This window comes from Myxine glutinosa, chromosome 8, assembly GCF_964187855.1.
Source record: "Myxine glutinosa chromosome 8, kmMyxGlut1.1, whole genome shotgun sequence".
In the NCBI taxonomy this organism is placed as follows: domain Eukaryota; kingdom Metazoa; phylum Chordata; class Myxini; order Myxiniformes; family Myxinidae; genus Myxine; species Myxine glutinosa.
Window position 1 is genome coordinate 142,902,453 of NC_136268.1, and position 27,697 is coordinate 142,930,149.

General features: G+C 41.2%; 1 protein-coding gene across 1 annotated transcript in view; it reads right to left on the minus strand.

Moving 5' to 3' along the window:
* Positions 1–27,697, minus strand: part of LOC137432982 (protein phosphatase EYA4-like) — a 153,191-nt gene that overhangs the window by 124,039 nt on the left and 1,455 nt on the right. Inside the window, exons 2-3 of the mRNA XM_078783782.1 lie at positions 15,790–15,847; positions 5,396–5,499 (exon numbers count right to left, since the gene is read on the minus strand). Of these exons, the coding sequence (XP_078639908.1) occupies positions 5,396–5,489 (94 nt within the window). The 5' untranslated portion in view covers positions 5,490–5,499; positions 15,790–15,847. The remainder of the gene's footprint in view (positions 1–5,395; positions 5,500–15,789; positions 15,848–27,697) is intronic.

The window sequence follows — 27,697 nt, forward strand, 5'->3', positions numbered from 1 at the left end:
TGGTGGTGTATAGACGCGGCGTTGCTGGAGCGGTGGTGTATAGACCTGGCGTTGCTGGAGTGGTAGTGTATAGATGCGGCGTTGCTGGAGCGGTGGTGTATAGACGCGGCGTTGCTGGAGTGGTGGTGTATAGACGCGGCGTTGCTGGAGCGGTGGTGTATAGACACGGCGTTGCTGGAGCGGTGGTGTATAGACACGGCGTTGCTGGAGCGGTGGTGTATAGACGCGGTGTTGCTGGAGCGGTGGTGTATAGACGCGGCGTTGCTGGAGCGGTGGTGTATAGACGCGGCATTGCTGGAGCGGTGGTGTATCGACGCGGCGTTGCTGGAGCGGTGGTGTATAGACCTGGTGTTGCTGGAGTGGTGGTGTATAGATGCGGCGTTGCTGGAGCGGTGGTGTATAGACGCGGCGTTGCTGGAGTGGTGGTGTATAGACGCGGCGTTGCTGGAGCGGTGGTGTATAGACCTGGCGTTGCTGGAGCCGTGGTGTATAGACGCGGCGTTGCTGGAGCGGTGGTGTATAGACGCGGCATTGCTGGAGCGGTGGTGTATAGACCTGGCGTTGCTGGAGCGGTGCTGTATAGATGTAGCGTTGCTGGAGTGGTGGTGTGTAGACATGGCATTGCCTCAGTGCAGTGCAAGTACCGATACTGTAACCTTACCCACTGCAAGAACACAAAATTATCCATTGTGACATATGTTCCACAGCTTCGTTGCATCCTGAGATATTTTATCATTGCAGCTTTCTGACATTTATTATCGTCAAAATTTGTATTATGTACAGGGGGTTTTCAGTGTGTTGTCTGTTCATTTTTTTTGTGTTATGGTGCATTCATTTGCGAGCAGTAAATGAAAAAATAGTTTGAATGATACTTAAACTATTGTCGGCCAATAGGGGTGGTAATTAATTGCGGCTTCGATTAGTGTATCTATAGTGATCACAAAATTGAATTCGAAAATTCTTACAAATGGGACTAAATAGGCATAAGCAATAAGCAAACAAAACAAACAAGAAGATGTCATGCAGACCACGATACTTGCGAAATACACCCCTCCCCAAAATAAAAAGTTTCCATGGATACATGAAATTGTCCATTTCGTTAAGATTAAAATTGATGATCTTAATCAAAGTTCGGGTCAATCAGATGAAAATTGATGACTTTTCAGATGAAAATTAATGATATTAGAAAGTTGGTTGGTATTAGAAAAAATAATAATAAGTTGACCTTGAGTTGACCTTTGACCTTTTGACCTCAAAAATAGTTGGTTTGCCAATTCAGTTATGCACTATGTAATTGTTGTTTAATTTTCAGGTTAATAAGATGAAAAGTGACAATTATTCAGTTGAAAATTGATGATTTTAGAAGTTTGACCTAGAGTTGACCTTTGACCTCAAAAATTGTTGCTTTCCCAATTCAGTGATGCACAAAGTAATTGTTTGACGTGCCATATACTTTATAGAGCGTTGAATGCTGACAAAGTAGTTTCATGGCAAGGTTTATACTGGGTGGTTTGCCATTGCCTTCCCAGCATTGCTTGTTCATGTTATATCCTTTTAAATGCGGAATGTCAAGCAAACCTTCGATTTTTGTTCCAGCCTTACAACCAGAAAAACCTTCGAACCACGTGACCTATGACGTCAACATTTTACACGATGCCGATGATTGCATGGAGGATCACGTGTGTGAAGTTTCGTGTTGATCGGATACTGTTTGTTTTTCTATCCAAGATGGCTGACAAACCATGTGACCCACGACATCCCCATTTTCACACTAAATGCAGCAATGGTGTTAAATGGTATTTTTAAAAATTTTGCATCGGTTTATGGTAAGCGCTTTCAGAGAGAATTTAAAAAATATATTTTCCTTCAATCCAATATGGCTGCCAAACCATGTGACTGATTACGGGGTTTTTTCTTCAACATTATATCCCCATTAGTAGTTGAACATATGATTAAAATTTTGCTTCGACCCATTCAGTACTTTCAGAGATTTTATTTATGTATAAAATCAACAATTTTATTTATGCAGTTTTCTTTTGCATAAAGTCCAATGTGGTTGCCAGACCGTGTGACCTATGACTTGACGAAACAACAGCTAAAAAAAATTAACATTTATTAATCAGTGATCTCCACATTCTTAGAATAAAGGTTTGTTGAAAATTTGATGACAAAAGCTCAAATGGTAAATTAGAAAGCATCTCAAAATGCAAATGGGAAAAAATAAAGAAACATGAAAGCGGTTACAAAACCCGACCGTCTTGCGCTGTGAGGCGGACGAACTAACGAGGCCTAATTGTACTTGCTGTGACTTTTTGACCCAATTATTAGTCTTCTTCATTGCAAATCCCTTTGCTTTCTATTTAAAGCAAAGTTGAAATATTGCAGTTTCACCAGAAATGACCCAAATCAAATTTATAGTTAAAAAAAAATCTTGTTTTGACCCCTGTGACCCCAATTCCCCACCCCATGGGGTATGAACCGGGAGTTAAATCCAAAAGATTGTTAAATAATTAATGTCTCCCAATGTTGATTGCAAACACAACGTTTCACTAAAAAATGCTTACAAATGTGGCCATAATTGCATTTTTCAGTATATTAAATTTTGACCCCCGCCCCAGTGATCATATACATATTATGTACACACATATTATACACACATACGCCCGCTACCGGAGGTGGATACTTTGAGACCGGGCAGGTCTCGCCTCCATCTTCAGAAACCCACCCACATGTGGAGAAAGCAGTCCCCAACAGCAACTTGCACGCACGCACACACACACACACACACACACACACATACACACACACACACACCACTGCATGGCAGACAGGCTAACGACGACAACGACAACAGCAACAGCACTGGACACGGTGTGGGATTCAGGAGACACAGGTTGGCATTACTGGGGAAGAGTAATAAATAGACAGCTGCATCATCGATGTTGTGGAGGTAAACAAGAATTTCCAAACAAACAAATATTGAGCGTTTATTGCAGCCAAGTTATTACAATCTCAGTGAAGCAACAAAGTAGCTACAAGAGGGGATCATGGGGGGGCTTACTTCCTTGCCAGAGTCACTCAGGTTCCTTGGTGCTGGAGAATTGATGACCAGGGAAACCCGCGCTGTGACAGATTAATAGCGGATTGGCATAAGGCACTCAATTACCAATGCCTTCTCTTTGATGGACCTCTCCGGAGGGTGGGAAAAGCTCTCAGCAAACTGCGGCCAGCCCCGATCGATTGAGCAGCTTGCAAGTTGAGTGCAACGTTCAGCCAAAGAGATGGTCCAAGATTTAGCGATGGGGTATTTACCGCACTATCCCATCATGATATTGGCAACAGTGTCCTTCAGCCTAAAATTGAAGAATGTTCTAATCTAAATGTGTAAAACAGATTTTTTGGAATTTCTTTAGGCTTGCCAGTGGGTAGGGTGACTGTGACAACCCGCAGGACTAAAAGCAATACCTGCTATAGGGCAGATGAGCTCCTGAAGGAAGCCAACGGCCATCCAGTCAGGAGATGGTGTCTCCTAAAAAAACACCCATCCGGTTGGACTGGTTTTTTAGATAGTTGGTTGTCGACAGTAACCGCCCAGAGTAGTACTACTGTTCTGACCGAGGAGCGTTAAAGTGTTGCCCGGAACCATCTCACACTCTATGTGTCAGGATTGCCGGTCTTACGTTCTCTCAGTCAAACAATAACTACCAGGATAGCTTTAATCTTTCTTTCTTACAAACAAACATCATACACTTTTCATCATACACTTTTCATCACACACTTTCCATCATACACTTTCCATCACACACTTTTCATCACACACTTTTCATCATACACTTTTCATCGTACACTTTCCATCACACACTTTCCATCACACACTTTCCATCACACACTTTCCATCATACACTTTCCATCACACACTTTTCATCATACACTTTCCATCATACACTTTCCATCACACACTTTCCATCACACACTTTCCATCACACACTTTCCATCACACACTTTCCATCACACACTTTTCATCATACACTTTCCATCATACACTTTCCATCACACACTTTCCATCACACACTTTTCATCACACACTTTCCATCACACACTTTCCATCATACACTTTCCATCACACACTTTTCATCGTACACTTTCCATCATACACTTTCCATCATACACTTTCCATGATACACTTTTCATCATACACTTTCCATCATACACTTTTCATCGTACACTTTCCATCATACACTTTCCATCATACACATTTCATCGTACACTTTTCATCGTACACTTTCCATCATACACATTTCATCATACACTTTTCATCGTACACTTTTCATCGTACACTTTCCATCATACACTTTTCATCGTACACTTTCCATCATACACATTTCATCGTACACTTTTCATCGTACACTTTCCATCATACACATTTCATCATACACTTTTCATCGTACACTTTTCATCGTACACTTTCCATCATACACTTTTCATCGTACACTTTCCATCATACACATTTCATCGTACACTTTTCATCGTACACTTTCCATCATACACTTTTCATCGTACACTTTCCATCATACACTTTTCATCACACACTTTTCATCGTACACTTTCCATCATACACTTTTCATCGTACACTTTCCATCATACACTTTTCATCGTACACTTTTCATCGTACACTTTCCATCATACACTTTTCATCGTACACTTTCCATCATACACATTTCATCGTACACTTTTCATCGTACACTTTCCATCATACACATTTCATCATACACTTTTCATCGTACACTTTTCATTGTACACTTTCCATCATACACTTTCCATCATACACATTTCATCACACACTTTTCATCGTACACTTTTCATCGTACACTTTTCATCGTACACTTTCCATCATACACATTTCATCGTACACTTTTCATCGTACACTTTCCATCATACACATTTCATCATACACTTTTCATCATACACTTTTCATCGTACACTTTTCATCATACACTTTCCATCATACACTTTCCATCATACACTTTCCATCATACACTTTTCATCATACACTTTTCATCGTACACTTTCTCAGCCTCCCCTTCCCCTTTCCAACTCACACAGTATACCAGGGCAGGAATTTGGAGTTTGCGCAGAGCAAGGCAGATTAATGGGCTATTCTTTTGCTGAAGTACCGTGGAATCTTTAACGTCCACCAGCGAATTCTAGCAGACAAGACAGTCGACTTCGAAACCACTGAGCAAAACATGATTTGCTATAACATCAAGAACATTTATAACTTTGTGGTTTGCTCATCCCCAATATTTTGGGCCTGTAATTAGTGTAGCAAATTGTTCACCAAAATACCACGAGTTGCTTGCACATCCTGAAACCCAATGATATTGTGAGGTCTTACCCTGGAGATCATGAGTCAGAAGTGCGGGACCCTCGGGAATGACTCCTGACTCCAAAGTTGAGCCGCTGCTTTTGGGCACAACTAGTTCCTGCATGGCCGTAGATCTGCAGAGAAAATTCGGGAATTGTAGGATTTGGTTCACCAGAGGTGTAATGTAATCATCTCTTTTATCAAATAATTGTCTGGTGGAATATAAAAATTTTTAAGGAATATTGGAGGTTAAATGTGTTTTTTGTTGCATTTTGACTTAGAGAGACATTTTAACAAAATTTTAAAATTCCGCCTCGTCTTTGTGTCCATTTTAGTTGAAGACACATGGAATGCTTTCCCAAACTTCCTGGGCAAAACATTGGAACTGCAGTGGTTTAAAGACAAGGTCCAAAATCTTCAGAGCAAATTGTGATGCTATCCTGAAGTCCTCACCAACCACATCTCACAAGGAAATAGAAACCTAAATATGTTGCACATTATATTAGTCATGAAAGACTACAAGATAATCAAGGGACTGGTGAAGGCCATTTGGCTCAACTTGTCATTGTCGTGTCCACATTCCAGCAGTCCCACTTACAGCAGGTAATGCCAATTATACAGTTTATAATGATAATAATTAATGCCGATATAATGATAATGATATAATGCCGATTATAATGCCGATATAATGATAATAATGATAATAATATAATGCCCATAATAATGATAATAATATAATGCCGATATAATGATAATGATAATATAATAATGATAATAATATAATGATGATAATAATATAATGATAATAATAATGATAATAATATAATGTAATATATAATGATAATCATGATAATAATAATAATGGACACATATATAATGATAATAATGGACACATATATAATAATGGACAACAACAACAACAACAACATGCATTTTAAGGCCATGTTCCCTGCTAGAGCGGGGGTTAGCCTTGCGGTCCCCATGACAATCTTCTCCATTTTGCCCTATTTTCTGCATCTCTCCTTGTTAACCCCCTTGCCCGCATTTCTTCTTCCACTATCTTTAGCCAAGTCTTCCTCGGTCTTCCCCGTCCTCTACTTCCTTCTACATTAACTTCCATCACTCTTCTCAACCAGTCACTTTCATCCTTCCTCAATACATGACCAAACCATCTCAACCTGTTCCTCTTCACAGCATCAATCACAGGCAATATTCCCATCATCTTTCGCAATTCATCATTTGTCTTCCTCTCTCTCAACGATACTCCGCACATCCATCGAACCATTCGCATTTCCACCCTTTCCAGCCTTCGTTGCTGCTCTACGTTCATTACCCATGTCTCGCTCCCATAAATCATAACACTTCTCACACATGCAGCATACACCTTTCCCTTCAGCTTCAGCGACACTCTCCTCCTCATCAGCACGCCACTCAGTTCCCGAAACTTCTTCCATGCACATCTCACTCGAGCAACCGTTGCCGAGTCTGATCCACCTTCTCCATTCAGCATGTCTCCGAAGTAGCAAAATGTTTTCACACCTTCCAGCTTCACGCCGTCTCCAAGATCCAACTCAACATTTCCTCCATCTGCAGCTCCCTCTGTGCACACCTTACATTTGAATGTAGCTGCCACACTGGTTAATGACCCTCTCAGACCACTACATTTTTGATGAACCCACTCAGCACACATTGTACATTGAATGGAGTTCACTCCGACACCCTTCCTACACACAGCACACGGCCACTTCCCAGTTCTTTCCACCTCACCACATGCTTTACCACTTGCCATCACCTTTGTCTTTCCGATATTCACCTTCAGACCTTTTGTCTCCATACATTCCTTCCACTTGTTCATCTTTTCCTTCAGTCCATCCATACTTTCCGCAATCAACACCAGATCATCTGCATACAACAACTCCCACGGTAAACCCTCCTTTACGGTCTGAGCCAGCACCTCCAGCACAGCTACAAATAGTAGTGGACTTAGTACCGACCCCTGATGCACTCCCACCTTCACCTCAAACTCACCACTGTTCCCGTCCTTCGTCCTTACAGCTGTGCGTGCTCTTTTGTACATTGCCATCACTACTCTGATCAACCATTCCTCCACTCCTAACTTCCTCAATGCCCATGTCAATACTTTGCGTGGAACCCTATCGAATGCTTTCTCCAGATCAACAAACCCAAAAAACAACTTCTGCCTCTTATCCATGTACTTCTCCTGCAACTGCCTCACAATGAAAAGCGCATCTGTCGTTCCACTTCCTGGCATAAATCCAAACTGCATTTCGTCGATCTTCACTTTCTTCCTTATCCTCCTCTCCAACACCCTTTCCAATACCTTCATTCCATGCTCCAATAACTTTATCGCTCGGTACGAGCCACACTCCAGAGGGTCACCTTTCCCCTTGTATAGAGGGACGAGGGTACTCAGTTCCCAATCCACTGGAATGCGGCCTTCTTTCACCACCAAATTACAGATCTCTGTCATTCTCTTCACACCCCAACTTCCTGCTGCCTTCAACATATCTCCCACAACTCCCGTCGGCCCTCCCGCTTTTCCACTCTTCATTGCTTTTATCGCTTCCTCAACTTCCTTCTCAGTTATCTTCTCTGCCGGTCCTAAAACTGGGTTACTCTCTATGTTGCCATCCCATTCATTCTCTGTATTCAACAGCATTTCCATATATCTTTTCCATCTTCCTTTAATTCCATCTGGGTCGACAACGATTTGTCCCACTTCATCCTTCAAGCAACTCACCCCCATCACATCACACCTCTCTTTCGCTATCTGCTTTGCAATCCTGAATACTGCTTTCTGACCCTCTTCCGAATCCAAGCGTTCTCCGAACATTTTCCTACATGCCTCCTGCGCCTTTGCTACCTCTTTCTTTGCAGCCTTCCTGGCTGCCTTATAACTTTCATGCTCTGCTGTTTCTGCTCCCGTACCCTTCGCCTTCTGCCACTCTTTGAACTTCTTCCTCTTCTCGTCAAGCCTCTTTCCAACCTCAAGATCCCACCACCATGTTTCCGAGTGCCTCGGTGGTCCTTTTGTCCATCCACATACCTCACCAACGGCTCCCAACAGACTAGCTTTCATTGACATCCAACCACTTTCAAGCTCAACCACATCATCCTCTACCCTACTTGGCCTCTCTTTTAATGCCTCCCTTACTGTCACCTCTTTCAACCTCCACACCTTTATTCTCGGTTGGTACTTCACCCGCCGAGCTCTCCTCGCACCTTTCACCCTTATGTCGCAGACAACCAAGTGGTGCTGTGAAACAGCCTCCTCCCCCGGGATCACCTTTGTGTCCCGGAGGTGCCCCCTATCTCGCCGATGCACCATCAGGTAGTCAACGGTTGTCGTCGACCCACCTGACGTGTATGTAACAAGCTTATTGTCCTCTTTCTGGAACTGAGTATTACAAATCAACAAATCAGCTCCATCAGCAAACTCCAAAATCCTTTCACCTTCTCCATTTCTCACACCATATCCGTAACCCCCATGAACTCCCTCAAAACCATCCATACTCCTTCCCACATGTCCATTCAGGTCTCCATTATTATCTGATAATTACTGATAATAACATATATAAACATTGCCTCAAAAAGAGAACCATGACAATAATAATGGACACATATATAATAATGGACACATATATAATGATAATAATGGACACATATATAATGATAATAATGGACATCTATCTATAATTCCAGCAATCTCTGTGTGTATGTGTGTGTGTATGTGTGTCTGTGACCGCTGTTTCTCGACAACCACGGGTCCGATATACTTGAAACTTGCCAGGTATATTGCTGGGGACCTGAGGATGTGCCTTTTCAAGGTTTCATATTAATCGGAGAAGTAGTTACCGAGCTATGTCCAAAAAACGATTCAACCAATCAGAGAGCAGCGAGCTATCACGTGTGCCGAACGTGGCGAACAGACTCTGCCTCGGACGGCACATTTGAGAGCGTATTCATTTATTTCACGTTGGCAAACTATGTTTCCGCTATGTTGGCGTTAAACTATGTTTTAAAACTAATTAAAACTAATTTGCGATTCTTTCGCTTTCCTGCGCGTTTGTGCACGCTATGGCGATTTCTTTACCAAACTCCGCAAGCCGTTCGCTTTGGACCAAACCATTTCATGTAAATAGAGGGGGGGGGATTGTCACCGTACTCGCAAGCCGTTCGCTTTGGACCAAACCATTTCATGTAAATAGAGGGGGGGGATATAATTTTAGATATAGATATAGTACGGGCATGCCCTACATATAATAATGGACACATATATAATAATGGACACATATATATTATATAATGATAATAATGGACACATATAATAATGGACATAATAATGTAATATTAATATATAATAATGGACACATATATAATAATGGATAATTAATGGATAATAATGGACACATATATAATAATGGACATAATAATAATATAATGATAATAATAATGATAATAATATAATGTAATATATAATGATAATAATGATAATAATAATGGACATATATAATGATAATAATGGACACATATATAATAATGGACACATATATAATAATTGACACATATATAATGATAATAATAATATAATGTAATATATAATGATAATGATGATAATAATATAATGATAATAATGATAATAATATAATGCCGATATAATGATAATAATATAATGCCGATATAATGATGATAATATAATGCCGATTAAGTTTATAATGATAATGATATAATAATTATACAGTTTATAATTATACAGTAATGCTAATTATACAATTATATTTTAATGCCAATTATACAGTTTATCCATAAACTACACTCACTCAATAGGCCCGGACTCAGTAGCCATTCATTTCCCTTTCTTCAAATGACACCACAGCCGACTCCACTCTTGAGAAGGCCGAATGCCTCAATTCTGTGCTTGCTTCCAAATATTCTGTCCTCAACCCTAACTCATGGTAACCATCCTTCCCCGTCATACCCCACTGCTGCTGGACTCTGTGTCTTTTGCACCTAATAAGGTGGAGAAGGTTCTTTCAAGCCTCGACTCTTGATTCTGCTAATGGACCGGATGGCATCAGCTCATCTATATATTAAATGAGCGGCAGTTTTCTGTCTGTCTGTTTCATCTCCTTCCACCAATTGGTTGGACAGCTTGCCTAACTCCACCCACAACGACGTCATTAGTAGGAAGGCTGACTCCATCCACCAGCATTTTGATTTTCATGCAGTTCAGGCTGAACACATTGTCAAACCTGTCATATTCACAATTGCCATGCCCTACCATTACATTGCTAAAACATAAACTTCTGAGAGCATGCGAGGCAGTACTTCGTTGCCTATACACCGCCCAAAAAAGGGAGGGCCCGTCTCTCTGGACATATATCACGCTTCCAAACTGTCTGCCTATGGCATCCAATGTCAACTCCACACTTGACTATCTGACTTCCTCTACGCTCATAGCTAACATGTGGCTCTCAACAGAATCCTTTCATCTCCTCTCCCTGTCAAGGGTGGAGTGTCCCAAGGCAGTATTCTGGGCCCAGTTATATTCCCGATCTTCATAAATGATCTCGTTGATTCTCTGGAAAATCCTCTTTATTTATTTGCTGATGACTCCACCCTCTGCGGTGACATCCTTCAGAAAGGAAGGTTGCAGCCTCTTCGCTCTCTTCAGAGCTTGACAAAATCACAAGCTGGTCAAACACTTGCAATATGTCTTTCAATCCTGACAAATGAAATAATCCACTGATAAGTATGCTCCCAACTTAGTTAGCCATTTGCTGCCCAATAATAGAATCAATTACATTCATGAGATGAATAGGAAGCTCAATTAGAACATCACGTAAATTTAAGCAGAAAATGTAGTCTATAATAATGATACAGTAACATAGGCCAGATCCCCAGGTAAGAGAGTCCCTGGGCTAGAATAGATGTATACTGTAGTGTGTGTGTGTGTGTGTGTGTGTGTGTGTGTGTGTGTGTGTGTGTGTGTGTGTGTGTGTGTGTGTGTGTGTGTGTGTGTATATGCTGGTAGGAAGGCCTGGAGGTAGGTCCACACTCTAAGCTGTCTAGCCTGGGTTTGAATGCTGACCCAGCTGTAAATTGTCATCCCAGGGTTTCACAGGTAAGGTGATTCATCATTAGGCATGCCATCCCTCGGATGGACGTTAAACTGCCGGCACCCCATCTGCCGGCATTAGTTGGTGACCGTTAAAGATCCCATGGCGTCCTTCGTGAAGAGTACCACCAGCACCATGAACAAATTCCAAATTGCTGCTCTAACTACTGCTAGGAAGGCAATGGCAAACCACCAAGTATAAACTTTGCCAAGAAACTGCTTCGGCAGCACCAATCCTCTGTAACAGAGTATGGTACATCAGAACCAGAATATATATATATATATATATACAGTCACGTGAAAAAGTAAGTACACCCCATGTAAAGTTTGACTTTTTCAACATATTTCAACATACAGCTATTTGATCTTCATTTGAACAATATTGATAGATAAAGGTGATATAACATAACAAATATCATGAAACATTTACATTTTGTAGTCCATTGTATAATTTAAATAAACATAAATGCAAATTTAGCATGTGGAAAAAGTAATTACACCCCATGTAAAGTTTGACTTTTTCAACATATTTCAACATACAGCTATTTGATCTTCATTTCAACATTATTGATAGATAAAGGTGATATAACATAACAAATATCATGAAACATTTACATTTTGTAGTCCATTGTATAACTTAAATAAACATAACTGCAAATTTCGCATGTGGAAAAAGTAAGTACACCCTTGGCTCTAATCGGTGGTATTGCCCCCTTTGGCAGAAACAACCTCAAGTAGGCGTTTCTTATAACTGTCTACCAGTCTCGGACATCGACTGGGAGAAATTTTTGCCCACTCCTCCATGCAGAATTCTTTCAGCTGTGCGATGTTTGAGGGGTTTCTTGCATGCACAGCTCGTTTCAAATCCCCCCACAACATCTCGATGGGATTTAGATCCGGGCTTTGACTTAGCCATTCCAGAACCCTCCATTTCTTTCTTTTCAGCCATTCCTTGGTGGATTTACTGGTATGTTTAGGGTCATTGTCATGTTGCAAGGTCCACCTTCGGTTGAGCTTCAACTCTCCAACAGATGGCCTCACATTATCCTCGAGCACCCTCTGGTACAATGAAGAATTCATAGTGGATTCTATGATGGTGAGCTGCCCAGGCCCTGATGCAGCAAAGCTGCCCCCAAACCATAATATTTCCACCACCATGCTTTACCGTTGGTATCAGGTTCTTGTGGTCAAATGCTGTCTTTGGTTTTCGCCAAACATGTCTTCTGGTACTGTGGCCAAATAGCTCTACCTTTGACTCATCTGTCCAGAGCACATTGTTCCAGAAGTGCTGGTCTTTGCCGAGGTGTTCATTGGCAAACTTTAGTCTTGCCCTGATGTTCTTTCTGGACAGCAAAGGTTTCCTCCTGCCACACCTCCCATGTAGATCAAATTAGTGCAGCCTCTTTCTTATGGTAGACTCGTGTACTTTGACATCAACAGTGGCGAGAGCTACCTGTAGGTCCCGTGATGACATTCTGGGGTTCTTAGAGACTTCTTTCAGCATCTTGCGGTCTGCTCTCGGGCTGAACTTGCTGGGGCGGCCTGGCCTGAACAAGTTGGCAGTTGTTTGGAATCGTCTCCACTTGTAGATGATCTTCCGGACAGTCGAATGATTGATTTCAAATTGTTTGTAGATCTTTTTAAATCCCTTCCCAGACTCGTAGGCATCTATAACCTTCTTCCTGAAGGCATCAGAGAGCTCTTTTGATCTAGGCATGGTGACGCCGCACACTTCAACAACAAAGAGCAAACCAAACTAAATGTCTGAGGTTTAAATAAGACAGGTTCCTCCAAGATCCTCTCTAACGATGTTCTAATCATTTGCACCTGAGCTGGTGCACTTGATTCTAATTTTAGGTATTTGAAGTAGTGATAAATGTAGGGGTGTACTTACTTTTTCCACATGCGAAATTAGCATTTATGTTTATTTAAATTATACAATGGACTACAAAATGTAAATGTTTCATGATATGTGTTATATTATATCACCTTTATCTATCAATATTGTTGAAATGAAGATCAAATAGCTGTTTGTTGAAATATGTTGAAAAAGTCAAAACTTTACATGGGGTGTACTTACTTTTTCACGTGACTGTATATATATATATTCTGATGTACCATACTGGTTATATATATATATATATATATATATATATATATATATATATATATATATATATATATATATATATATGCACACGAGTGGGGGTATCCCTTTACTTCACTTCACCTCCATTCTTTTGTTCCCTTGTTCTCATCCCTTTGAAGCCAGTTTCCTCCCTTCACACTGCGGCACTCCATGTAAGTTGAATGCTTCAAAGGTTCCGTACATCGACATCTGTCTTTCTACCTCCTTGATGTCTTTTGTTTATGGTCTGTAGTGTGTTCATTCTGGTCTTTGTTTGTTCATCGCACATTCACAAATATAGATTTTAATTTTAAAAAAGTTTTTTAAATGAAATTGCTGAATAGTTTATGATATAATGAAGTCGTCATACTTCGTTGTTTTAACACAACAATCAAGTATCATTGAACTACAAATACTAAACTGCAGTCAGGTGGGTGGTAGGTAGGTGAGCATTTAGCCAAAGTGCTAGTCAACCATGGATTTAAAGGCCATAAACAGTACATCTAATATATAAAGATCTTTCTAACCACTGACTGACTAATTCATTCACTCGCTCACTGATATAAATGTTTAGTACTTTCTAGGTGTGGTAGAAAGCTAAAGTTTTGCATACCAATGCAACTCAAGGCCAATATCCCCTGGAAAAAAAAATCACGAAACCATCGGAAATTGTCCGTAAATGGAAATATCTGTGAATAAAAGTCAGCTGGTGCAGCCTCTGTCTGCTCACTGCTGGTAGACAATGGAGCTGACATTGGTACTGGTTGCTAAGCAACGGTAACAATGCTGCTTCTGTGTCTTATTTTATAGCTTTCGCCGTATTAACATTAAACATGACTATAGCCGTGAACTTTTCAATAAAGAGCTCATTATAATCACTAATTCATGATTTACTTGCGATATTTAGCTGCTTACAGGATGCAACCACAAATGGCGTTTTAAAACAGTCGAAGGAGATGACTTTGTACAGTTAGAAAGGAAGTAAATACAAGTGATTCATCTGTCTATGTATCTGACCTATGATGTGCTTAAGTATTGATATGTTTTAAATATTGCAAATTACTAAGTAATTTTAATAATTGGTGGGGTGGAAGGAGAACCTCCAACATTTTTGCATGTGTAATATGTACAGTCTCTTTTACCTTGTCTTTCCTATCAAGTTTGAAACTTCTCAGTGTAGGAACCCCATTGAGCCAGTACCAATCCAAGTCACATCAAATCTGCCTCGGTAATAGCCCATTTGCATGTGGAAATTGGCGACCAAATCCCAGTTGGGTCCAGATGAATATGAATGAATGAATGATCGTTTTAAGGCCATTTTCCCCGCTAGAGCGGGGGTTAGCCTTGCGGGCCCCATGACAATCATGGTTCCCTGTTTGAGGCAATGTTTTTATGGCCGGATGCCCTTCCTGACGCCCACCCTTGGTCACGCTCTTACGATGCGCAGGGATACGGTGTACCTATTCTAAACCGGTCTACACCGGGATAATTCATCCCAGCAAGCTGGTACTCAATTTGCCGACCTCGGAAGGATGACAGGCTGAGTCAACCCCCCTGGCGTTAATTCAGCGATCGACCGGGATTCGAACCCAGGATCCTAGGATCCCAAGCCAGCACCCTAACCGCTAAGCCAACACCAGGTCCAGATACTGTTCGCTATCTGGGAAGCTCCATGCTCCGATTAGCAGAACTAAATGCTCAATTCTAGTGAACAGATACATGAAGCAAGATGTAGGCAGTGATGACTAATTGTACCACAAACCACACCTATATTCTGTCTTCGGTTACAGATGTATGTGCGCTTTTGATACCAGGAAGTCAAGATACTGTAGCTGAAATGGTTATGGTACATTTGTGGGGAGCTACTGGAAAGTTCAGATATATTACAAAGTTTCTTTCAAGAAGTTCACACTCTTAAATTGCATAATGGCAAAATGGAACTTTCTAGAATGTGACATTAAGATTTGCTTCTGGGATTTAGCTATTTGCCAACTTGGGAAACCTTCAGAGCCATGAATGGTAGAAATAGAGCCTTTTAACAAAGTACTAAATTGTCCCTGCCTGTACCAGGCTGTTGGTATGTATTTATATTAGTGAAATGTGTTTCATGAGATGCTGTACATGTTGGAACAATGTTTCCTCGCAAGTAATCCTTACTGCAAATGGAAGGTGAACTGATTCTCATTGGAGCACACGACCTGTCCGGGAAACACACCTGAAGAGACAAATAGTTCCTTTAAAGATGTGCATGTAAATACGTAAAGTCAATGAGGTTGCTGGCACGTCTTGTAAGAATTCACAGCATTTGTTTCTTTTTTTTTTTTTCAAGGAGTTCTCAAGAAAAGGTTTTGTATGTATTATATGAATAAAAAGAAGAAGAAGAAGAAGAAAGTTCAGGCTGTTTCAACAAAGTAATACAATACGTGGGATATGCAAGCTTTGCGTCACGGAATCATGAAGGCCTGGAGGACGCACACAACCTGCTATTAAAATCGTACAAAGACACTGAAAGAGTGTATGGACAGACTGTTACTGCAAAGAAATATAACCAGGCAGAAAGAGCGTCTAGACAAAGGGAATGTCATCTGAGTGATGAGTCATCTGACTCATGAAGAAAGCAAAATTAATACGATAAACAATGATGGAAACAAACGAAACCTGTTTCAAGGGAGAACAAAGTCCAACAATCCCATGACTTGCCTTGACATAAATAGGGGACTACATTGTAAACAGGGGACTATGGACTACATTGTAAACAGGGGACTATGGACAACATTGTAAACAGGGGACTATGGACTACATTGTAAACAGGGGACTACGGACTACATTGTAAACAGGGGACTATGGACTATATTGTAAACAGGGGACTACGGACTACATTGTAAACAGGGGACTATGGACAACATTGTAAACAGGGGACTACGGACTACATTGTAAACAGGGGACTATGGACAACATTGTAAACAGGGGACTATGGACAACATTGTAAACAGGGGACTATGGACTACATTGTAAACAGGGGACTATGGACTACATTATAAACAGGGGACTATGGACTACATTGTAAACAGGGGACTATGGACTACATTGTAAACAGGGGACTACGGACTACATTGTAAACAGGGGACTATGGACTATATTGTAAACAGGGGACTACGGACTACATTGTAAACAGGGGACTATGGACAACATTGTAAACAGGGGACTATGGACTACATTATAAACAGGGGACTATGGACTGCATTATAAACAGGGGACTATGGACTACATTGTAAACAGGGGACTATGGACTGCATTATCAACAGGGGACTATGGACTACATTGTAAACAGGGGACTATGGACTACATTATAAACAGGGGACTATGGACTACATTATAAACAGGGGACTATGGACTACATTGTAAACAGGGGACTATGGACTACATTGTAAACAGGGGACTATGGACTACATTATAAACAGGGGACTATGGACTACATTGTAAACAGGGGACTATGGACTACATTGTAAACAGGGGACTATGGACTACATTGTAAACAGGGGACTATGGACTACATTATAAACAGGGGACTATGGACTACATTGTAAACAGGGGACTATGGACTACATTATAAACAGGGGACTATGGACTACATTATAAACAGGGGACTATGGACTACATTATAAACAGGGGACTATGGACTACATTATAAACAGGGGACTATGGACTACATTATAAACAGGGGACTATGGACTACATTGTAAACAGGGGACTATGGACTACATTATAAACAGGGGACTATGGACTACATTGTAAACAGGGGACTATGGACTACATTGTAAACAGGGGACTATGGACTACATTATAAACAGGGGACTATGGACTACATTGTAAACAGGGGACTATGGACTACATTATAAACAGGGGACTATGGACTACATTATAAACAGGGGACTATGGACTACATTATAAACAGGGGACTATGGACTACATTGTAAACAGGGGACTATGGACTACATTATAAACAGGGGACTATGGACTACATTATAAACAGGGGACTATGGACTACATTATAAACAGGGGACTATGGACTACATTATAAACAGGGGACTATGGACTACATTGTAAACAGGGGACTATGGACTTCATTATAAACAGGGGACTATGGACTACATTGTAAACAGGGGACTATGGACTACATTGTAAACAGGGGACTATGGACTACATTGTAAACAGGGGACTATGGACTACATTGTAAACAGGGGACTACGGACTACATTGTAAACAGGGGACTATGGACTGCATTGTAAACAGGGGACTATGGACTACATTGTAAACAGGGGACTATGGACTACATTGTAAACAGGGGACTATGGACTACATTGTAAACAGGAGACTATGGACTACATTGTAAACAGGGGACTATGGACTACATTGTAAACAGGGGACTATGGACTACATTGTAAACAGGGGACTACGGACTACATTGTAAACAGGGGACTATGGACTACATTGTAAACAGGGGACTATGGACTACATTGTAAACAGGGGACTATGGACTACATTGTAAACAGGGGACTACATTGTAAACAGGGGACTATGGACTACATTGTAAACAGGGGACTACGGACTACATTGTAAACAGGGGACTATGGACTACATTGTAAACAGGGGACTACGGACTACATTGTAAACAGGGGACTATGGACTACATTGTAAACAGGGGACTATGGACTACATTGTAAACAGGGGACTACGGACTACATTGTAAACAGGGGACTATGGACTACATTGTAAACAGGGGACTATGGACTACATTGTAAACAGGGGACTACGGACTACATTGTAAACAGGGGACTACGGACTACATTGTAAACAGGGGACTACGGACTACATTGTAAACAGGGGACTATGGACTACATTGTAAACAGGGGACTATGGACAACATTGTAAGCAGGGGACTATGGACTACATTGTAAACAGGGGACTACGGACTACATTGTAAACAGGGGACTATGGACTACATTGTAAACAGGGGACTATGAACTACATTGTAAACAGGGGACTATGGACTACATTGCAAACAGGGGACTACATTGTAAACAGGGGACTATGGACTACATTGTAAACAGGGGACTATGGACTACATTGTAAACAGGGGACTATGGACAACATTGTAAACAGGGGACTACGGACTACATTGTAAACAGGGGACTACATTGTAAACAGGGGACTATGGACTACATTGTAAACAGGGGACTATGGACTACATTGTAAACAGGGGACTATGGACTACATTGCAAACAGGGGACTATGGACAACATTGTAAACAGGGGACTATGGACTACATTGTAAACAGGGGACTACATTATAAACAGGGGACTATGGACTACATTGTAAACAGGGGACTATGGACTACATTGTAAACAGGGGACTATGGACTACATTGTAAACAGGGGACTATTGACTACATTGTAAACAGGGGACTATGGACTACATTGTAAACAGGGGACTATGGACTACATTGTAAACAGGGGACTATGGACAACATTGTAAACAGGGGACTACGGACTACATTATAAACAGGGGACTATGGACTACATTATAAACAGGGGACTATGGACTACATTGTAAACAGGGGACTATGGACTACATTGTAAACAGAGGACTATGGACTACATTGTAAACAGGGGACTATGGACAACATTGTAAACAGGGGACTATGGACTACATTGTAAACAGGGGACTATGGACTACAATGTAAACAGGGGACTATGGACTACATTGTAAACAGGGGACTATGGACTACATTGTAAACAGGGGACTATGGACAACATTGTAAACAGGGGACTATGGACAACATTGTAAACAGGGGACTATGGACTACATTGTAAACAGGGGACTATGGACTACATTGTAAACAGGGGACTATGGACAACATTGTAAACAGGGGACTATGGACTACATTGTAAACAGGGGACTATGGACTACATTGTAAACAGGGGACTATGGACTACATTGTAAACAGGGGACTATGGACTACATTGTAAACAGGGGACTACGGACTACATTGTAAACAGGGGACTATTGACAACATTGTAAACAGGGGACTATGGACTACATTGTAAACAGGGGACTACGGACTACATTGTAAACAGGGGACTATGGACTACATTGTAAACAGGGGACTATGGACTACATTGCAAACAGGGGACTATGGACAACATTGTAAACAGGGGACTACGGACTACATTGTAAACAGGGGACTATGGACTACATTGTAAAGAGGGGACTATGGACTACATTGTAAACAGGGGACTACATTGTAAACAGGGGACTATGGACTACATTGTAAAGAGGGGACTATGGACTACATTGTAAACAGGGGCTACATTGTAAACAGGGGACTATGGACTACATTGCAAACAGGGGACTATGGACTACATTGCAAACAGGGGACTATGGACAACATTGTAAACAGGGGACTATGGACTACATTGTAAACAGGGGACTACGGACTACATTGTAAACAGGGGACTATGGACTACATTGTAAAGAGGGGACTATGGACTACATTGTAAACAGGGGACTACATTGTAAACAGGGGACTATGGACTACATTGTAAACAGGGGACTATGGACAACATTGTAAACAGGGGACTATGGACTACATTGTAAACAGGGGACTATGGACTACATTGTAAACAGGGGACTATGGACTACATTGTAAACAGGGGACTACATTGCAAACAGGGGACTATGGACTACATTGTAAACAGGGGACTATGGACAACATTGTAAACAGGGGACTATGGACAACATTGTAAACAGGGGACTATGGACTACATTGTAAACAGGGGACTATGGACTACATTGTAAACAGGGGACTATGGACTACATTGCAAACAGGGGACTATGGACTACATTGCAAACAGGGGACTATGCACTACATTGTAAACAGGGGACTATGGACTACATTGCAAACAGGGGACTATGGACTACATTGTAAACAGGGGACTACGGACTACATTGTAAACAGGGGACTATGGACTACATTGTAAACAGGGGACTATGGACTACATTGTAAACAGGGGACTATGGACTACATTGTAAACAGGGGACTACATCGTAAACAGGGGACTATGGACTACATTATAAACAGGGGACTACATTGTAAACAGGGGACTATGGACTACATTGTAAACAGGGGACTATGGACTACATTGTAAACAGGGGACTATGGACTACATTGTAAACAGGGGACTATGGACTACATTGTAAACAGGGGACTATGGACTACATTGTAAACAGGGGACTATGGACTACATTGTAAACAGGGGACTACATCGTAAACAGGGGACTATAGACTACATTGTAAACAGGGGACTACATCGTAAATAGGGGACTATAGACAACATTGTAAACAGGGGACTACAGACTACATTATAAACAGGGGACTATGGACTACATTGTAAACAGGGGACTACAGACTACCTTGTAAACAGGGGACTACATCGCAAATAGGGGACTATAGACTACATTGTAAACAGGGGACTACAGACTACATTGTAAACAGGGGACTACAGACTACATTGTAAACAGGGGACTATGGACTACATTGTAAACAGGGGACTACATTGTAAACAGGGGAGTACAGACTACATTGTAAACAGGGGAATACAGACTACATTATAAACAGGGGACTACAGACTACATTGTAAACAGGGGACTATGGACTACATTGTAAACAGGGGACTATGGACTACATTGTAAACAGGGGACTACATCGTAAATAGGGGACTACAGACTATATTGTAAACAGGGGACTACAGACTACATTGTAAACAGGCGACTAAGGACTACATTGTAAACAGGGGACTATGGACTTCATTGTAAACAGGGGACTACATTGTAAACAGGGGACTACATTGTAAACAGGGGACTACAGACTACATTGTAAACAGGGGACTACATTGTAAACAGGGGACTACAGACTACATTGTAAACAGGGGACTACATTGTAAACAGGGGACTACATTGTAAACAGGGGACTACAGACTACATTGTAAACAGGGGACTACAGACTACATTGTAAACAGGGGACTACATTGTAAACAGGGGACTACAGACTACATTGTAAACAGGGGACTATGGACTACATTGTAAAGAGGGGACTACATCGTAAATAGGGGATTATATACTATATTGTGAAGTATGTTGTCGCCCAGGACTCAAAGTATCCACCCACACTTCGGTGAAGGATTGCGATTCATGGGCTAAGTTGTGAAGTTTTGTTGTTCTCAGATTTTTGTTCCAAGGGCTCTTTTCAATGTCGCCATTGAGCCCTGTACAACCTCCAACTGTAGTTAATTTGTGGTAATATTCCCAGGGGATGGGTTTTAAGATTTTTGTCAGCTTCTTCATCATACCCGTCACCCCAATTATCACTGGTACAATTTTGGTGCTGTTCAGCTTCCAGGATCTTTTCACTTCATTCTTGAGGTATTGGTATTTGGTCATTTTCTTGACTTCTACAATTATTTTGGCCAAAATCGCTGGGTACTGATATCTCAATCAGCAATGCTGTATTTTCCTTTTTGTTCCAGTCGCAATGCTTTGTTTTCTATGTTCATGCTGGATGGGATCATCAGGTCATAGTGGACGTTGTCATTGTTTTCAATGATGGCTTTTGGTTCATGTTTCCATGAGGTTTGTGGAACTGGGATATTGAAATTTCTGCAGATATGCCAGTGGTTTACTGTACATACCTTGTTGTGCCTTTGGGTGTACAACTGTTCTGGCATGAGCTTTTTACATCCTGATAGGAGGTGACTCATGCTTTCTGTTTTTACCTCGCAGAATCTACACTTGTCCCACTGACTCAGTCCTGCCATCTTTTTTAATCCATTGGTGTAGTATCCTTGGTCTTGGAGGACATTAATAATGATTCGTTCTCCACCACAGTTGAGCTGACCTCTTATTAGCCATTCCAGTGATCCTTCTTTGTCTATCTCCAATCTGTCCAACTCTTTGTTATATTTCCGTGCTCTCGTCTTTCTCCCAATTGTCACTATATATCTGATGGTATTTTATCTTGTACTTTTCTTTTGTCTTTTTTTGCAATCGTTGGGGCTGTATTTGCTGCTGTTTCGGTTTGGTGTGTGACATCTTCTAATCGCACCTGTTTTTGGAAGTTTTTTGCAAGTTGAGTCAGATACCTCTTCTGGACTGCTGTGTTCATGCTTGTACACAAATTGTATTCGGTAGTCTGTTGAGCTTTTCTGTGTGTATTTATATATGTGTGTATGATATATGTATGTGTGTATGTATGTATGTGTATGTATGTAGTTATGTAATGTATGTATATGTATGTATGTGTGGATGTATGTATGTGTTTGTGTGTGTTTGCATGTGTGTATGTAGGTATGTGTGTATGTGTATGTGTGTGTTTGTGTGTGTTCTGTGGGTATGTGTATGTATGTGTATGTGTGTGTGTGTGTGTGTGTGTGTGTGTGTGTGTGTGTGTGTGTGTGTGTGTGTGTGCGTTCTTGGTTGCTATCTCCATATGCGGGTTCAGAAGGTGGAACAGAGCCCTCGCAGGTGTCGAAGTATCCACCTCTATATCTGCATATATATATATATATATATATATTTATATATACTATATATATATATATATATATATATATATATATATATATATATATATATATATATATATATATATATATATATATATATATATATAATTATATATATATTGTGTGTGTGTGGTGTGTGAGTGTGAGTGTGCACACAGAGATCAACTTTCATGTAGCACCCCCACTGTTTGGAAGGGCTCCAACCCACTGGTAAATACCTTGGCAAGGCTCTGCATTGTTACATTGTTTTGTTTCCTTTGTGTCGATACACCTTTGCCGACATACCAGTTTAATACCTTTGAAATACCCCATGGATGTTTATTATTGAGTATTTACAGAAAACGATGCTCGTCAAGGAGGATAAGTTTGGAAATAAAACTGATGACCATGTCCATGCACAAGGTTGGACATTGTACCACTACAGTAATCGCCGCACATTGTTCATGGGATGGGCAGCTCATCCGTCTGTGTCATCCACCAGCCAGTCTGTCTTGAGTTCCACAAATTTCATGACTTCATCATCCAGTGTGTCTTGAGTTCCATAAAATGAATGACGTCATGTACCATATTTGTACTGTAGTTTATAATGTCTACCTTCGTCTCACAAAAATTACCTTTTTTACACAAAGTTGCACTAACTGGCTTTTCTTCCAGAGTACTTGGAGAGGTCGTGATAATTTGAGACAGGGTTGAGGTGGATGGGTTGTAGGGGTGACATGGGGGTAGAGAGGGAAACAGGTAGAGGCTTTATCAGAGTGCATATGCGCTACACACAAAGCGGATCGCGTGCACTCACAAGGGCAATACAGCACCACACTCGATCAGACTAGGTCAAAAAGGAAACGGCCACCTGGACCACACTCAATCAGAGTAGAGGACCACACTCAATCAGAGTAGAGGACCACACTCAATCAGAGTAGAGGACTACACTCAATCAGAGTAGAGGACCACACTCAATCAGAATAGAGGACCACACTCAATCAGAATAGAGGACCACACTCAATCAGAGTAGAGGACCACACTCAATCAGAGTAGAGGACCACACTCAATCAGAGTAGAGGACCACACTCAATCAGAGTAGAGGACCACACTCAATCAGAGTAGCGGACCACACTCAATCAGAGTAGAGGACCACACTCAATCAGAGTAGAGGACTACACTCAATCAGAGTAGAGGACCACACTCAATCAGAGTAGAGGACCACACTCAATCAGAGTAGAGGACCACACTCCATCAGAGTAGAGGACCACACTCCATCAGAGTAGAGGACCACATGCAACAAGAGTAGATGACCACACTCAGAGTAGAGGACCACACTCAACCAGAGTGGAGGACCATGCTCAATCAGAGTAGAGGACCACACTCCATCAGAGTAGAGGACCACACTCAATCAGAGTAGAGGACCACACTCAGAGTAGAGGACCACACTCAACCAGAGTGGAGGACCATGCTCAATCAGAGTAGAGGACCACACTCCATCAGAGTGGAGGACCACACTCAGAATAGAGGACCACACTCAATCAGAGTACAGGACCACACTCAATCAGAGTAGAGGACCACACTCAATCAGAGTAGAGGACCACACTCAATCAGAGTAGAGTACCACACTCAATCAGAGTGGAGTACCACACTCAATTAGAGTAGAGGCCCATACTCAATCAGAGTAGAGGACCACACTCAATCAGAACAGAGGAACACACTCAATCAGAGTAGAAGACCACATTTAATCAGAGTCGAGAACCACACCTAATCAGAGTAGAGGACCACACTCAACCAAATTCGAGGATCACACTCAATTAGAGTAGAGGACCACACTCAATCAGATTAGAGGACCACACTCAATTGGAATAGAGGACCAAACTCAATCAGAGTAGAGAAGCACACTCGATCCGAGTGTAGTGGAGTGGCTCCATTTCATCGTGCGATTATGAGCGAGAAGTTTGATCCGCTCGAGTCGCAGAGGTTAATTAATACACATTGTACCAACTCGACCGTTCAGTAAGAAATTATTCCAATTTTTATACTTACCTGTACAGTCGGCGCAGGCGTTTGCATGTTTGTACGAATAATAAGACCAATAATGGTAATACAGCAATAATAATATGAAGCGAGAAACAAAAGCTCTTTTAATAGGCGTACAAGCATTCCGCTCGATTCATTTTCCCGAGCAGGGAAGGTTTTGCGTAAAAACAGCGCGTTACGCACAAAACCCCCATCAACAATAACACTCGGGAAGTCTCCTCAAAGCATTTGGGAATGTCGCCAAACAAGCGGCTCTTTGTGCGCGCACCGAGCCGCGGACACGGACAGCCGTGCAGCGCGAACAATCGCGGCTTATTATTCCCATCAAACCCAATCGACTTCTTTCTTTCCCAGATACCGTCCCGTGGCAAAGCGCATTCAACGGTTTGAAATTTCAGCGCACAGAAGCCGCATTTCATTGGAAAAACCGCCTGTACGTCTAACCTCGAGCAACCGCGTTGCATCCCTCCACCACCTCCTTCCCGCCATAATATCCATCCTGGAAGCTCTTGCGAACGGGATGATAATCGAATCCCGATAATTGAATTTTCTCGCTAACTTTTTTGTTACACGAGTTTATGGTTCATGCGGATGACTGTTATTGGGAAAGTGGATATTCCTAATTAATTTGTCGATGTAATAAAAACAATGTTTGTGTAATTAAACAATTAAGGAGATAAGATCCAATTAAGTCCAGGTTGTCAAAGTTTGTTTCAAATAATAAGTAGAATTTAACTAACTATTCGTATCTCAAATGCTAGAAATTAATAAGTTTCATATAAAACAGATGTTCAAATATAATGTGCAAGAAAATCCCATCTCAGCGATCAAAAAGTGTATAGCAATCTTGGTTATGTTATCAGCTGTCAGGATAGCCGACAGGCCCGAAGGGTAGGCAAGTTATCACCAGCAGCCTGAAACGAATTCCAAATTCCTTCCAGAAAAAAAAATCTACCTTCGTTAGATCATCACGCCTGGCCAGCCAGTTCATAAAGGACTTGAGCCAAAACCGAGCTCACAAGAAGGTGGGAATTATTGGGTCTGTTCAGGAAGTAGTAGGAGAATCTTGGCACAAGTTATGGCTATAACATCGTCTGATCCTGATTTATAGGAAAACGAGACTTGATCAGTAAGTGCTTAGCCTTGCATTAAGATAAGGAAACCTGTCATTTGAAAGTTTTAAAATTGCTATCCTAAACGGTCAATGTCCAAATACGTTGGTTGGTTCAATTCCAGGCCACGCACTTTCTGATCACACTATGGCAATCGCTTGTTTCACCGAAGCTCATCGACTTCGAAGGGGAAAAAAAACATTCAAAATATTTTTAAGTCCATACAATACTATGTAGAGGGTGGATAGAGTAATTATAACAATTATTGTTATTACAGTACTATATGTATAATTATATTTCCAATAGGCCTACTTGTCAAATAAAGAAGCTAAATTGAAAGGAATTTAAACATTGCAGGCAATTCTGGAAACCTGTAATTTGAGTTCGAAAGTTTCCCACGAGAAAACGAGCATAATTCCCAATCCTCAATTGTTGTGGAAAATGGTGGTGGTTTCGGTTTCGGGATGAACGAACGAATGTTTCACAATGGTTTTTCAAACCACAGAAATGGGCATTCCCGTTTGATCAGTGAGTTACATCATTGATACTCGTGGGAACAAAGACGTCAATGTCTGATGTCCTTTGTTTACTTGGTGGGGCACAAAACATGGTCATGACGTCATAGTGAAGCGATACACAAATCGCCATGATCCACCCCAGGGAAGGCAGGAGGACGTTGAAAATGTTAACCAGAGATCTGTTCATCGATCCGTAATAATCCATAATCAATGATACCTGCTTGGGAATGAAATCACGAGACCTGAGGATACACCTTCAGTAAAAACCAGAAAGGTGTTTTGTGAAAAGTTATTAAAACCAACTAGCAATTTATCAAGTAAACCTGAAGGGTACGAGTATGCCATGATGACCCGTAAGACTCCTTCGCTTCAGTTGTCATTGGTTCAGAGACTACGCGGACATCCTCAACACGACATCACAACTACATCCTCAAAACAACTACATCACAACTAAATTAATCACTACTATGTCACAACTACATCCTCAATACGACATCACAACTAAATGTATCACTAGTATGTCACAACTACATCCTCAATACTACATCAAACCTAAATGTATCACTGGTATGTCACAACTACATCCTCAATACGACATCACAACTAAATGTATCACTAGTATGTCACAACTACATCCTCAATACTACATCAAACCTAAATGTACCACTGGTATGTCACAACTACATCCTCATCACAACTACATCCTCAATACTACATCACAACTAAATATAACACAAGTATGTCACAACTACATCCTCATCACAACTACATCCTCAATACTACATCACAACTA